At 45.2% G+C, this 15,757-nt stretch overlaps 1 protein-coding gene across 5 annotated transcripts in view; it reads left to right on the top strand.

Annotated features, from left to right (window-relative positions):
* The window catches only part of TPR10 (ankyrin repeat family protein), a 157,303-nt gene that overhangs the window by 123,272 nt on the left and 18,274 nt on the right, over positions 1-15,757 (top strand). For all 5 annotated transcript variants that reach the window (XM_087684661.1, XM_087684659.1, XM_087684660.1 and 2 more), the window contains one exon: positions 13,617-13,718. In XM_087684661.1, coding sequence (XP_087540787.1) covers positions 13,617-13,718 — 102 coding nt within the window. The remainder of the gene's footprint in view (positions 1-13,616; positions 13,719-15,757) is intronic.

Here is a 15,757-nt window from a genome sequence, read left to right as displayed (position 1 = left end):
CTCTAGATTTATTTCTTTTAGTTTACGTGTCTATATCATACAGTTTTAGGCACTTATAATGTTTCATACTCTTCGGGTGTGAACACTCTCTTACAACCCTAAGGTTTAAGGGTTGTACTTTGTACTTGCACCTTACATGTTAGATTATTGCATTGGGTGTCGTGCTCTCACACTCTACAACGCTCTACAGTGTTAACTGTACTCTTAGTTGAGCTTTGATTTGTCCTTCCTTTCACATTATTATTATTGTAAGGAAAGCTATCACGGGTGAATCACTCTAACATAAGTATAGACAATTAAGCATTTGCAGCCAGCCATATGAGCAAAGGGAAGTCATGGCAGCCCTCAAACTCAAAGGGTAAAGTCAAAGTAGGTTCTTCCACGGACTCTTCAAGCACGAAGGATGAGATTGCTTTAAAAAAATGCAATTATTGTAGAGGAAAGAGGTATGTTATTGAAGAATGTAGAAAGAGGATGGCAAGTGCATAAAGTAAAGAGTACTGCTTGTACTAGCACGGCTGGGGCCAATGTCCTTGGTAAAGTGGTGTCCGGGGCGTCTTGGGTTTTGGGGGGGGGGGGAGTTTGTGTCTTGGTTTGGGCATCCTAGATGGTGATGCTGGATCAAAGTGGCATGAAATGCTGAAGGAGAGGCATTCATGGTCAAGGCCTACAGCAATAGGACATGGTGAAGTTGTGAAGGACTGTATGTCTGGTATGAGAGACAAGGGCCCCATCAGGTAGTCCACTATACTCACACCAGGTGTATCTATCATAGACCGTGCTGGTATGTCTGGTATAAGGGACAAGGGCCCCATTAGGTAGTTAACTATACTCACAAAGACTATGTCTGGTGTGAGAGACAAGGGCCCCATCAGGTAGTACACTATACTCACAGCAGGTGTATCTATCATAGACTGTGCTCTGAGTCTCCTGCTACATGCATGCTTATGTAAAAAGCAAGTGAAAGCAGGATTTTGGATAAACGTTCTGGTGTGTAAGGGGGCTTTTTAGTGCAGAAGCAAGGTTTGGGTTAAAGCCGCCAGAGGCAAGGGGGGACTTAGTTGTGGCTGCTGGGTGTTTCAGGGCAATTCCTTATGGGCAGTTGGGGGTAAGTAGTGGTTTTGGTGCTTATTACCAGTTTGTCAGATCTGATGTTCTAGAAGAGCAAGCAAGCTCCACTTGACCAAATGCCAAAATTGAAAAACCAAATGATTTGATTGCAGTTCCAACTTGAAAAACATAGAAACTAAGAGGATCCATACGGCTTTGGGCAATTATCCCATTTACCTTCAAAATGTGATTCCAAATATGCCCAATGTATCATTAGAGAGAATAATTTCTCAAACATCCAAGAGGCAAAACTGAGTCTCTATAGAGCTAGTTGTTAAACAAGTTATCATCTGACCAACACTGAAAATTCACTCCGCCATCACGGAAAAGACAAGGATATAATAATCATTATCCACTTCTGTGGAGTTCAAGATGCTATACAAACTCATGTTTGGTTCACCTTGGAATGTTAAATATATACTTGGAATAAATCAAATGTAGAATGGGTTATTTGGCCAGCATTTAAGTCCCATGTCAATTAAAGTGGACTAGTATATCTGTGAGTACTTGATTGCAAGAATAGTTGTCTCTGTACGTCGTACGGTACTGTTCGTACCGTACGATCTGTACGGATTTATACGATTAACCGGGTTGTTTCTGGCCGCTGTGTCTGCACGCCCTCCCTAGTCCCGCATTCTATTGCCTTTAATCCGACGCGTTCTGCTTGCTTGCGTGGCACGTTTTCTGGCCGCTGTGTCTGCACGCCCTCCCTAGTCCCACATTCTATTGCCTTTAATCCGACGCGTTCTGCTTGCTTGCGTGGCACGTTTTGGGGGGTGGGAAGCCTTGAATACCTCATCTCACCTCCTTTTCCAGCTATGCCTTCCCCACACCCCACCCCCCCGGATTCCATCCAGTTGGCAGCCCTCTTTGACTATTTGAACTTTGACCCTTCTCTCATCTACAAAAGGTGGTCCTCTCCATGCTTCCATACCAATTCAGCAAGCATTTACCATTCTCATCTTCCTCTCTTTGATCTTGAATGGACTTGCGATTTGTCATTCTCATCTCCCATCCCCTCTTTCCCGCACCCTATCAAAGCATTTACCATTCTCAAATCTCATCTCCCATCCTCTCTATTCCAAACCCTATCAAAGCATTTTCCATTCTCATCTCCCATCCCCTCTCTCTTACTCTTGCTCTTTCAACTCTACCCCAACCCTTGGGCCTCTCCCTCTCTTTCAAGTTTCAAGTTTCAAGAGTTGAGACTTAAGCATCTCACTCACTCACTCACTCTCTCTCTTTTTCTTTTTTTTCTTTTTTTTTTCGTAAAAGGTAATTGTATTAATTACGAAAAAAGGTACAAGATAACTTGATTACAAGATACATGACGCCAATCCAGGCCATCATGTAAAGAGGGGCTAAGTGCTACATGTTACAAAGTTATGGCAAGGGGGCAGATGAAATAGCCATAAGCCAGGGACGGAAGTCCTCCCTAGAGAGCAAATCAGAATGCCTGAGAAGATCTAACTGCCAATACAAAAGGCCCTTAAGCCTCGCAATATGTCGCTGAACATTATAGGCGGAGTCAAAAAGAAAAGCATTCCTAATTGTCCAGTTATGCCAACAGCCCCAATATCGAAGAAAATGATACAGGAGCTTCATATGTAGCTGTGCAGGAGTGGGGTATTTGGGCTGCCCGAAAACCCAATCAAAGGGGCGCAGCGTGACTCCAACCGCTCCTTGCCAAACAGCCGACAAGAAGAACCAGATTTTTTTTGCGACAGGGCAAGAAATAAATCTGTGGCGGGCTGATTCCACCGCAGTGGTGCAAAAGAAACAGTTGCCATTGGAAATTCGTCGCTTGGAAAGAGCCGACGCAAGCGGAAGACCACCAATCATCACTCTCCAAAGAAATACTTTACATTTGAAGGGGGTCTTGTTGAACCAGCCCTCCATCACAGTTGCCCTCCACCAGGACCGGGATTTTCGTAGGCCCCATAAAGCATTGGCTTTGGTAAGTAACCATTGTTGATCTTTGATCAGAATATGATAAACTTGATTAGCAGAAGCTTTGCTTAAAGGCAGCCGGCCTTGTAGGTCCCAATCCTGCCAGGGATGATCTGAAGCAAGGGCAGGAAAGGGTTGTCTGCTCTGGAGCATCCGCAAAAGCTGTTCCCATAAAGGCCTATATCCCCGCGGAATCCTGTAAAGCCTCCTGGCTGTACGAAATGAGATAAGCACATTGCGACTAGCAAGGGTGGCATCCGCGACCGAAGACAAGCCCAAACGAGCCATCCGGTTGAATTGTGGTCTAAGCTCATTTTTGCCTTCCCATGCAAGTAAACGCGAGACTGCCAATAATTCCAATTGAAAAGAATTCGTAGTCAAGCGATCCTCTGCTGGATGCCACTGAGCCTTTAGAAGGACCCGTTTCCAGGAAAATACCAAATGATTGAGCAGCGACGAAGAGGAACTGGAGAACCTCGAATCAGCATTAAGAACATGCCACCAAGAAGTCCGGATTTGTGTATTGCCATGTAGAAGCCCATGGCTCTCAAGGAGATAACGGGCTATATCGACCCATGGATGATGATCCGAACACATGGCGCGGAAGAGAGACCAACGGAGTGCCTGCATGTGAATTTGGGCATCTAAAATAGCTCCGCCACCCATGCGTTTAGGGGTGCAGGCATGCGACCACGAGATCCAGGAGATACCTGCATGCAATGAGTCCTTCTTCCATAGCATGAAGCGAATAGACTGAGTAAGAGCATTGAGAGTGGTAGTAGTCCAGGGCAATAATGGCAAAAAATATGTCAGCATTGGCAGCATAATTGTCTGGGCCACTTTGAGACGAATATGGAAGGGCCAGGCTTGAGATTTCCAATACATAAACTTGGCCACCATTTTCTGAGAAATCCACTGCAGAAGCTGCTTTGGTGGAACGTCGACACCCAAAGGATACCCAAGGTGCCTGACAATGGAGCCACGAGGAACAACCAGACCCTGCCAGTCTAAGGACTGTAAATCCGACTCCGTGCAGCTGAGAATGGCTGATTTGAGCGCATTGATGCGAAGGCCGGAGGCTTGCCCAAAGATGCCCCAAACATCCAATGCGCGCTTGAGGTTGTCCTTGTCCGCCCGCAAAATCATAAAAGTATCATCCGCCAGGGATTGGCTAATGAAGTGCTGGCCTGAAGGAAGCGACAGACCGGCCAACTGAGAAGAGGCCACCATATGGGATAACATGGAAAGAACTGGATGTGTCGCGAGGGCAAAGAATAGCGGGCTCAAAGGGCATCCTTGTCTGATGGAGCGGGCAAGTACAAATGGCTCAGTAACACCTCCGTTCAGCATGACTCGCGAAGATGCCGCAGCGCTAACGGTGTAGATTAGACGAGACATCCGGGGACCAAAGCCCATAGCCGACATAAGTTCAGCGACGAAAGACCAATCCAGATAGTCGAAAGCCTTTTCCAGGTCCAATTGAATCAGTACTACCTCCTGGTTAGAATGCCTTGCATAATCAATAGCTAGTTGAGCATTCAATACATTGTGCAGAATATTTCGGCCCTTAATGAAACCATACTGTAGAGGATGCACAATGGCCGGGAGATGCTTATGAAGCCGATTCGCCATTATTTTGGAAAAGATTTTGTACATTGAACCCATCAAAGAAATGGGGCGCCACTGTGTCAACGTAGATGGCGAAGGAACTTTTGGAAGCAGTTTAATAAGGCCTTCTTTCCATGAGGAAGGCATGATCCCGGTTTGCCACACCTGCTGAAACAAGGCCTGCAATGGTTTCGCCAGTTGGGTAGCAAAAGCTTCGAAGAACTCATTGGTGAGACCATCCCAACCCGGGCTTTTATCCTTGGGCAAATGTAACAAGACGTCCATAACCTCTGCCTCACCAATATCCGACTCCATAATAGCTTGCATGTCCTGCGGTATCTGATTGCGGACCAGGTCATAAAAATCCGAACGGGCCTGAGTGATTTGATCTGAGGGTGGAGAAGTGGTGCCGAGAAGGTCACGGAAATAAGTCCTGCACATCTGCACAATAGTCTGCGGATCCATGATAAGGTGACCTTCTGCATCCTCAAGTCTGGTCATATTTTCTCTAGCAGGAGAGGCATGAAGAGCTCGAAAGAACTTATGGGTTTGACATGCATTATCTTGCAACGTCTCTGTCAGATGTTGCAGTTTGGCCTGCTGATATGATTTCAATTGGAATTCTTTAATAAGATCCGCCAATCGCATGGCCAGTGCGAGCAGAAAGGCATCATCCGGAGTGTCCCCCAGCAAAGAACGAACCAAAGCCAGCATGTCCGCAGCTGCCTTGCGACGCTGCCGACAAAGAGAGGCATGGTGGATCCCGTACTGCCGCGCAACCCGCTGCACATTAGCGAGCAATCGGTCAAATGACGCAGTGCCTTGAGAAGCGAAGTCGAAGAGAAATCTGTCGATCAATTGCTGCATATAGCCCTGAAAGAGGGCATGCTTCAGGTAAGAGGAATTGAAACGCAAAGGGAGTCTCTCTAGAAATTGCTTGAACGGGGCAATGGGTTGTGCAAGCAGCTCAAGCTGCAGAGGGAAATGGTCCGACAGGGCATATTGCTGCAATACTTTTATTTCGAGCAGCTCAGGAAGAAAATCATCATTCTGCATGATATATATACGATCCAATCTCGACCATGTTGTTGCATACTGGGCAGAGTGGAAAGTAAACCCTGTAGAGGACGGGTGTAACCAGGACCAAAGATCTTGCTTGAGGACGTCAAGAGCCAACGCCTGCCACATACGACTTTCCGGCGTATCCATCACGGAATGCTCCGATGTGGACTGGGAGGAATCCACACACATATTGAAATCCCCCATGAAGAAGCCCCGTCTACCAAGCGCCAAGGAGGCCTGCAAAGTTTGCCAAAGCGCCCAACGAGATATGGAATCATTCGGAGCATAGAGGCCAAGTAGCCATAAGATTTCGCCTTCGAATATAATTTCAATCACCAAAAAACGGCCATGAACATCATTTTTAATCAGAACAGGCTGATATTTGTCATGGACAATCATGAGCACACCCGAATAATGCATGGCCTGTGACCCAGCATAAAACAGTCTAAAGCCCTGGCAATCTACCACTTTTCCGGCTTCATCGTGACTCTTGTGCTCAACAGCGCACAGGACATCCCACTGATTTTCATGCAACACAGTCCACATAGCATGTTGCTTGTGGCGAGAACAAATTCCACGCACATTCCACGTGGCGATTTTCATGTATACTCCAAGCAAAATCAGGTGCGAGGCACTGCTTGCCTCGATTGGACTTTGTCAGCGAGCATGTCTAGGACTCCCTCGTCCAAGAAATCTGCCAACACTGCAAAAGAGTTCTGCGGACCAGATTTGGAAGTAGACGGCATATCTGCTGGCTTGGGGATGGACCGGGGATAACGACGGTCCCACGGGGTAATGACATTACCTCTGGTATCAAATGCGAGCTTCGCAGAGGGACCCTTAGAACGATCCGAAGACATTTTCCTGGCGGACTGATAACGGGGGCCAGAGTAAACCATAGCAGGAGCCGAGCGCTCAGCCGACTGCATTTCCTTCCTTCGCATGTATGTACGCATGGAATCTTGAGATGTAGTAGGCACATTGTTCTGCATGGCCGCAACAACCCTGTTGCCTTTTTTTGCACCTACTTCCACCCAATTATTGGCGCTAGAATCCAGACCCGCAACCTGTTGTTTACCTTTGGCCAAAGCTTGGGGCTGATGAGTAGCATCCAGTGATGGAGCATCACACACCATCTCCTCCATGGGCGGCACAGCATGGCCATTATGGGAAGTGGGTTGCTGTTCCGGGCACTCGGCCATAAAGTGCCCCAATTGTCCACAGGAGAAGCAATGCCCTGCAAAATTGCCCCATTTCAATCGAAAGTGTAAAGGGTGCATGCCAGGGCAATTGAGGCGTAACCAGGCAGGCCTTTTTCTTGCAGTGTCCCATAGCATACACAAGCGGTTGCGATTCACAGCCCGGAGACTGGGAGGGACCAGAACAGTGCCCACAGCGGCCATAGCATCCTTCAATAGCGGCCAATAAACAGCCGGACAGTTTTCCACCTCGACCCAGACCGGGCATTCACGTTGCAGCAGACGCTGAAAGTCTGCCATTGGACGCTATGGAACCACATGAACCAATCGGCGTTCAAAAAACAAAGGCAGTTTCGACAGGAGAGCAGCACGGTGCGTCTCTGATTTCAACAGGACCTCAAAAAAACCCCGGGAGCCAATAAAAATCTCTTCAACACAGTCCCCTTGCAGCAGATGTTGCAACCACTGGCGAATACGGGAAAGCAACGGGATTCGACCAGTGAAGAAAAGTATCACAGCGCGATCATAGAATACCGAAAAGGAGCGTAGGACCATTTTTGGGTCCACGGTGGCATCCAACACATCGTCAGGTGCAGAGTCGGAAAAGGCTTCCTGATTATGTTGAACATAATCGCCCAGCAAAGTGTTTGCAAATTCCAGCAAGTGTTCCCAGTCCATTTCCTGAGAGTCCACCGAATCCGAAGCAACCTGGGCATAGGACCGATCCTGAGAAACGCCTATCTCTTCCGAAGCATGCTTGGTACGTTTCCCCGCAGGCTGGATGTCAGGACCAGGGGGCATCTCTTCATTGCATGGAACCATATCCTCGGGTTCCTCCGCATCAGAATCCGGGCCCAGTGCTGCCACTGTTTGATCTATGAAGTCCAGATCCAAACCAGCCATCGTAGATGATGATTTGCTCTCGAATGAGGACTGACCCTCTGTTTTGCCGTCTCTGTCGCTTTCCCTTTTTCCTGTACCGAGGCGCTGTCCAGGGGTGCACTCAGCAAGAAGAGCTAATGAAATCCGAGGTTTACCTGTCTCCGTGCAGGGGCAGACAGGCGAAACACAGGCCGGGCGGTCTCCACAGCAGGACGGGACAGGCTGGGATGTCGGTTAGGGGTCCGTCGGCAGCGTCCGGGAACAGGGCGTCAGGAGGCTGCTATCCTGAAGAGGGCAACAGCGAGAGGGCAGCTGGGCGTTGACAGGGCGGCCGGAACAGAAGATGCGAGCTCCAGGGGCAGGGCGACTTCTCCCGCCGGCTCCAGGAGCAGGACTGCCTGACGACGGCACCAGGGATGACGCCCACAGCACAGGGCGCAGGCGTGGCTGGTCGAACGAGGCAGAGACGCAGGCCGCGATGGTGGTGACGGACTCGAACGCCTGGCGAACAGGGGCGACGACGCGCGTGAGGCAAACGCGGGGTGGCGACAGGTAGGGTTTTTCAGGCGGCGGCGGGGCAGGAAAACGCGCCCGCAGGTCGCGCCAGACCTAGCGATGGCAGGGCGGCACGGCGCGGGAGCAGCAGCCCGTCTCTCTAGATCACTCACTCTCTCTCTCTCTCTCTCTCTCTCTCGTGCCTCTTTATCCGTCATCAGCACCATGACTTGTGAGAAGCACAAGGCCTTCAATTTGCATGCGATCCATGTGGAGAGGGACACAAAGAAGTCCAACTCCCACCATTTGACATGCAAGTACTGCGGGAGGTGCTATATAGGTGTAACTCGGCTTCTCCAACATTTTTACAACCGGGGGAGGGGGGGGGGGGGGGGGGGAAGCGGCAAGTTGCTCCATGCAAGGAGATCCCTTAAAACATCATGAAGGAGATTCTCGTCAAGATGAGAGGGGGATCCACAAGAGGAGGAGGAAGTGGCTTATTGGCGCCAACTTCTATGCCTACTAACGAGGAAGCATCGAATGTGGGTATATCTTCATCTGATGCGGGAGAGGCCTCTACCATTGCTGGTAGGGGCTTCATATCTGCATCTGGCTCGAGTAAAAGACAAAGAGTGGAGGCTCATGCAGCGCCGAAGAGATAATCCTCTCTCTCTTAAGTTCCTAGTCATGTGCGTGGATCGGTTGCCTTTCTTAGAGAAAGGCAACCACTTGCGAACATTAAAATTTCATGTACATTGATTGAGTGCAATCTTGCATTCGATGTCCTTAAGCAACAACAATGAAAGAAGATGGTAAAAGCGATTGCCAATGTGGGTCCATTTAAAGGATGGACCAGTGTCACATACAACGACATGAGGACGAAAAAGATTTATAAAGAAAAGGAGAGGATTGATAGAGCCCTTGATCTTATTCGGGCCGTATAGATAAAATATGGTTGCTCCATTCTCACTGACGGATGGAGTGATTCTAAAAAACGGGGCATCATCTACATACTCGTCTCATGTCCACTCGATACTTACTTTTTGCGGACCATAGATACCGGCAAGAGGGGGAGGAAAATGACATGTGTATTCATCTACCGCCACATTGAACAAGCTATCATTGAGGTATACGTTGCCTTTTTAATTTGTTTCACTTTCTTTCATTATGATAATTGATTTATGCATAACTATCTATCTTCCTATTCTAATTTCTCTCTAATATCTATCTTGATTCTCTCTTTCCCCTCGGGCCCCAACCCCCATCTCTCTTCATTCTTGAATCTTGAAAGTTGAAACTTGAAATGCTTAACTCTCTCTTTCTCTCTCTAACCTTCAAGTATTGTTAGTATACTTGTAATTTGTAAATTGTGGTTATAGATAGGCCCCTCGAATGTGGTACAAGTTGTTACTGACAATGTATCGAATTCTCAGTGCACAACCATTTGCTTGAGGCCGAGTTTGCCAGTATTGTGTGGACTCCATGTGTAAGTCATTGTTTGGACTTGCTCGTGGAGGACATTGGGAAGCTCAAGTGGGTGAAGAGGATGATTTGCAAGGCTACGTCAATTGTCACCTACTTCACACTAAAGGTAAAGGTGCTTGCAATGTATTGTGTGTTGAAAAAGAGAGCAAATGATGATGCTCAACAAAGCCTCTTGTATCCCACATGCATAGTGAGGAGAGTGGAAAAATGTTAGAGACTATATAATGATGTACTTATCTTGCTAGTGTAAACCAAGATCGTTATGAAAATCTTGTCTCTACTCTCAACAATGTATCTTATTTGTCATAGAAAGATATTGAGCACTCTCTTCTTAATGAAGAGATAAGCAGAAGAACAAGAATGCAAAAGATGGTGTCCCATCATCTAGGGAAAACCTCTTATACACAAAGGAGGTGTTGGATCTAAGGGAAGAGGTCGAGGATTCATCAACAACAACAAGGATCGGATTATATATCACTATTGTGGTAAGACTGACCATATAGCCAGTGAATGTTTTCATGATTAAAGAGCCCAACAAGTGCAAGATGATGACCACCAGAACTAGTTCATGAATAAAAGAGAAGAAAAAGAAGATGCTTTTGCTATCTACAACAACTTCTCTGACAGATTCTTTTGATACAATGTTCTTTGTATTTACCCATAGTGGATGCTATCTTGTAAAAACCTACAAAGAATGTAAAGTTTCAAGCTTGACTTGACTAGGTTGCCTAAGAGCAAGTCTCCCGGGCCATGTCTACATGTAAGGGGAGAAAATGCCAGTAGGTGTAGGAACTCATCATTTTAGGGGGGTGTTGAAAAAGAGAGCAAATGATGATACCCAGCAGCGGCCCTTGTATCCCACATGGATAGTGAGGAGAGTGGAGAAAGGTCAGAGACTATATAATGATGTACTTGGTTTACTTTTCAATGCAATGTCATAGTACTTTTGCCCTTTAATCAAGTGTCTGTGTCATTGTCTTACACACAAGATTGTGTTTATGAGTCCAAGTCTCAATCTTGGAACCTAATTCACTTGTGTGGCAGTTGGTCTTGTTTGTGTCTATGTCTTCATGAGTCCTGTCTACATCTTCCATCTTCCATAGCTCATGCCATGCACTAGATCCATGTCTTGTGACATTGTGAGCATAGCACGAAGCCTTCTTCAACTCGCGTTTCTTACATGTGGTTATTGCTGGAGCACCTTTATGAGGTGTGGTCTTTGCCTTGCGTCAGCCCGCCTTGCGTCAGACACTGGTGTTCACTCTATGGAATGAGTGGGATTAGCATGAGACAGAGGAGGCCAAAGCTATGTAGCGCTTGTGCCTTAATGTGCAGTTTAGGCAGAAATTCCGAGCTGTTATCATTGTCGTGACTCCCTTTTATAGGGTGATATATATGAGTAATTGCGAGGGTTTCACCATGGGCCTTCTCGTTCACTTCTTTAGAGCGGCATTCTAGCCAATGGCCTGAGTAATGATTGAGTAGGAGGTATGAGCAAGGAGCCAGAAGCAAGTCAACAAAATTAGTGTGAGCTATCCAAGGGGATTTAGTGGCTATTACAAAGCTCAATGAGTACTTGGCATTTCTTTGGAAGTCCTTTGTAAGCCCTAGAACAAGTAGAGAACAAGTTGAGATGAAGGCAAAGCTTGCTTTACCTCAAATGGATGAAGGTGGGACTGCCATGGAAGTTACAAGTGAAGTTCTCTTTCTAGGCTAAAATGAATGTTGATGAAGCTCTTGAAATGCCCACTCTAATACTAGTTGAAAGGTGGAAAGGGTGAGCAAGAATGAGGGCACAAGTAGAAGTAAGAAGTAAGAGCTATGAAGGTTGGAGCAAGAAGAAAGAGCAAGATTGTATGTGAGGCACATGCTTATACAATAATCACAGAGACACAACATGCACATGTTTTAGAGATAAGAGAGAGGAGATGGGCATGGATGCATAAGCCCATCCATTGTTTTGCCGTATTGGTACATCTGGCCTACAAGTCGCCGGCAGTCATGGATGATAGAGAGTTCCGTTCGGACCAGCTTGCTTATTTGACTCATGTGGTCCCTATGGATGACCACAATGCAGTGTTGGAGGAGCTAGGATGCTACGCAGATCAGAGAGGGCACTTGTGAAGCCTTTATTTTGGCGGCAAAACTTTGGATACGCATTGGAGACCCTTCAACTCTGAGTCATCAGGGTCCTTGCCCAGGATTGCTCTTTGGGTGCATGTAAGAGAAATTGGAGTGCCTATTTTCTCATTCACACAAAGATTCGCAATCAGCTCAACACAAGACAGTTTGACCGGCTAGTCTATTGCCACACTAACTTACGCATGATGAGGGCTATGATGAGCATGGGTAGTCCGAAGAAGGGGATAAAGTTTAAACACTTAACCAAAAAATTTGAAATTTTTTGTTTTAAACTTTGAACTTTGAAGTTTATACTTTTCAATTTAGACTTCAGCATTTACAATCTTACGTGCATCACACTAGTGTGTAGCTGAATGTTGATACATTCAAATAGACGGGCGACACTCTTCGGAGTGTACATCAGGAGGAAGAGATGATTTTTGCAGGGCTCTATAGAGAGCTTATAGCAGCAGATACTCGTGATACTCGTAGTCAGCGTACTCATGGGCGAAGAGTTGGAGTAGGGGGTAGCGGGGGCATGGTCATTTGATGCCCTCCAACATCGAGGAGAGGTGGTTCGAGTGGCTTGCAAACATATGTAAGGCAGGGCTCTAGTAGCTCACATCTTGTGCCTCATGATGATATCCCCCTCTTGCTTACCTAGCCACCACCTAGGGAGCCATCATTTGATGATGGTAACCTCATCAATGAGGATGAATATGGGTGTGTCTCACCGTCCGATGCCGAGGAGTCATCTTCAGACTCTCTTGATGAGCACTCAGATGGTTTTGATGACGATGATGATGATAATGGTGATGCCTCATCATTCATAGGTCTCTCTCTTTTTTTTGTATCTACTATCATTGTATCCACATGTATGTTGCCACTATGATACACTAGATTGTAGTTGTATCGCATGTTTTATGTAGGCCATGCAACCGCGATGGTCACCCTCATGTATTCATCTTATTTTGTAATGAAATGGCTATTTCCACTTTAAACATGTATTCTATGATTTAATGATTTATGGTTTTTGTTATTTAAAAAATCATCTAATTTTTTTTCTGTACTAATATCGTACCGTACCTTACAAAAACATGTCTGAAAAGACCTTAGAAGGGCCACGTGTTGTATTGGATATTTCTCCTCTTTTTATCCTACACATGCGGATGTAGATGTCTAATTTTCGTTTTTTTTAAACTCTTCTTGTATCATGGTGTTTATAAATTCATCCTTGCTTGATGGGGCTATCTTTTTTACCGCAACCCATTCTGAGTTCTGTTCCAGTTCCTCTTGGCACTTGCACCTTCTTTACTATTTGTGCGTATGTGGTATTTTCTTTCTCCACATGTGTTTTCAACACATTAAGTTCAATATTTACCGTCTTGGCCATGGTCTCTATGATCTTCCCTTTCTCTTTCTTGTGAAGGTCAAGCTGCTTTTTGTAAGTTGCAACTCTGTTCCTTAATTCTTCAGTTGCGGTGTTTCTCTCTGGAAGGTACATCTTGTGTGCTTGCAGGAGGTGAAGCGTGCCCACATCTCATCATGCTTGTATCTATGTGCACTTCTCTTATTTGTTGCATTGCCTCAATATATAGGAAGCATTCATTACTTGTTTCTTGTTTTCTGTATCGTTGTCTTGGATTTTGCTTTCTAATTTTTCAGAAATCTTATTTACTGTATTTCATATAACATCCTTTTCAGGTCTCACCAGAGAAGAAGGAACAATCATTAGAAGCCAAGGCAAGGGGTGATGAAGCTTTTAAGAAGAGCAATTATATGCTGGCGGTTGATGCATACACACAGGTAAGGAGTATATGATGACTGGCTCTGAATGGCTTGTGGTATTCTTTAGAATACCAGCTCCATAATTGATGCTAAAATGAAAGTGAGAGAGTCATGTATAATTGGAATTGATCTAGGCCATACTTACTGATTTATGAAATGCATGTGGTTTTTTAAGGACATGAAGGTAAACACTAGCTATTGGTGAGAAAGTGTGAGCCATCAAAAGGTATGGGAGCCCAGAATTGTATAAAGGTTCATGGAAAAGGAAGCATAGGATCCAGAAGGATTTAATGCTGCAAATGGAGACCTTCACAGACATTAGAGCTGTGCCCCCTAGAATCTAGCTACTTTCTGACCTCTAACTGCTGCCCCTTCAGCATTTGCTTGTCTGTCTAGTCAGCTAACCTGAATGCTATTCTTTCTCTCCATTTTGTTCATAACATTAGCCCAGCCTGGATATCTGTTCTTCCACTATGTATTGCACTGCTCGATGTGAATCATCAGCATTGCTTGCTAAGGCAAGACTGTTGAGAAGGCTGGCAGAAAGCCTTTTGCTGCTTTTTGAATCACATTACATGGCAAAAAGTTAACTTGTGTTTGGACAGATATGTCCCAGGCTCTAGTATCTTTTAGATACAGGAGCCCTGGGTGGCTAGGCTCCTTACACACTTGGTGGATGTTGTCCCAGATGGAGGTACACAAGCGTGTGTTACGGCAACATGCGTAGCATTTGTTAGGTGATGGATTTAGCTAAGCATCTTAACGAATAAGTTTCACCTACATTGAGGATATGGGTTTTGAAATGTAGGGGTATCATGATACTTTGACCTTCTAGACTATACATATGAATAATTGTAATATTTTACTTGATAGAGAGTAGATATATGGTCTTGTATCCACTCTACCACCTAGCTAAATATATAATTCTATTGATTTTGATAGGGGGGAAGCGCATTATAAACTCCAAAGGGAACTTAAATAGCCATTTTGGCGTAAGCCACCAATTTGTTTCTTGAAGTTGAGATGATTAATACATATGCTAAACCTACTTTTGCTGACAGACAAGAGATGGGACTTTGGAGGAACTCTTATTCATTTAAGAGGTTCTCTTCTTTGGTGGTTTAATACTCTCTCACATAGTTGGCTTGTAGTCTAGCTTTGCAAATTATAATATTTGTTTGTTTTCAAGACTTAAGGTTTCAAGAAATAGAGAGAAGAAATATTTAAAGTTCCATAGGACAATTTATAGCTATGGAAATGTAAATTAATGGAGACAAGATTGAGGGTTGAAAATGGGCATCCCCAAAGGAATTTATTTTTGCTCAATCCAAGTCCTTTAGGGAAGGGCTCAATTACAATCAGCTAAAGAGTGAGGAGGAGTAGTTCTCACTCTCACAAGAACATGCAAAGATGTACATGCACACATGCATCACTTACTCAATAATGACACATTTGTTTATAATATGAGAAATGAGAAAGAAAGAGGAAAAACTGTGAGATATGGAGAATCGAAGCTCAGTTGAGAGTACATAGTTGACAGTGAAGAGTGAGAGAGTGAAGACACAGTACGACACCCAATATGATTACCAAAGAGTATAAGGAAAGTACAAAGTACAATCCTTAAACCTTAGGGTTGTTAATGTGTATTCACACTCAAAAGGTATAAAACATGATAAGTGTCCGAACTGTGTAACATAAGCACATAAAGTAGAAGATAATATAATTGGGGGAAAAAACCTCTCATAAGGAGAGTAAAAAGTGCCCCAATGTCCTACCACAATTAGTGACACTCTTCTGTGAGCATAGGCATGAGTCAAATCCAACAAAAATTAGCCTTTCTCCATTGGTGAAATGTAATACATTGATATGGCTTCCTCCTTGTTCTTGAGATGGACGAAGAGATTGAGAAAGAAGGGAATTTAGGGCATTTGATGGAGTGGAGGATGATATAGATGGACGGAGTCAACTTCAGGCTATTTTTTAGTTGTTGTACAAGAGTTCACAGGCAAGAAAATTGATGTAGAATGAGCGAGTAGGAGATCTCTTTATAGGGAAAA

Source organism: Lygodium microphyllum, chromosome 9, assembly GCF_053477565.2.
Source record: "Lygodium microphyllum isolate KBCC chromosome 9, Lygodium_microphyllum_v1.1.10, whole genome shotgun sequence".
Taxonomy (NCBI): Eukaryota; Viridiplantae; Streptophyta; class Polypodiopsida; order Schizaeales; family Lygodiaceae; genus Lygodium; species Lygodium microphyllum.
This window is presented reverse-complemented; position numbering and strand designations above follow the sequence as displayed.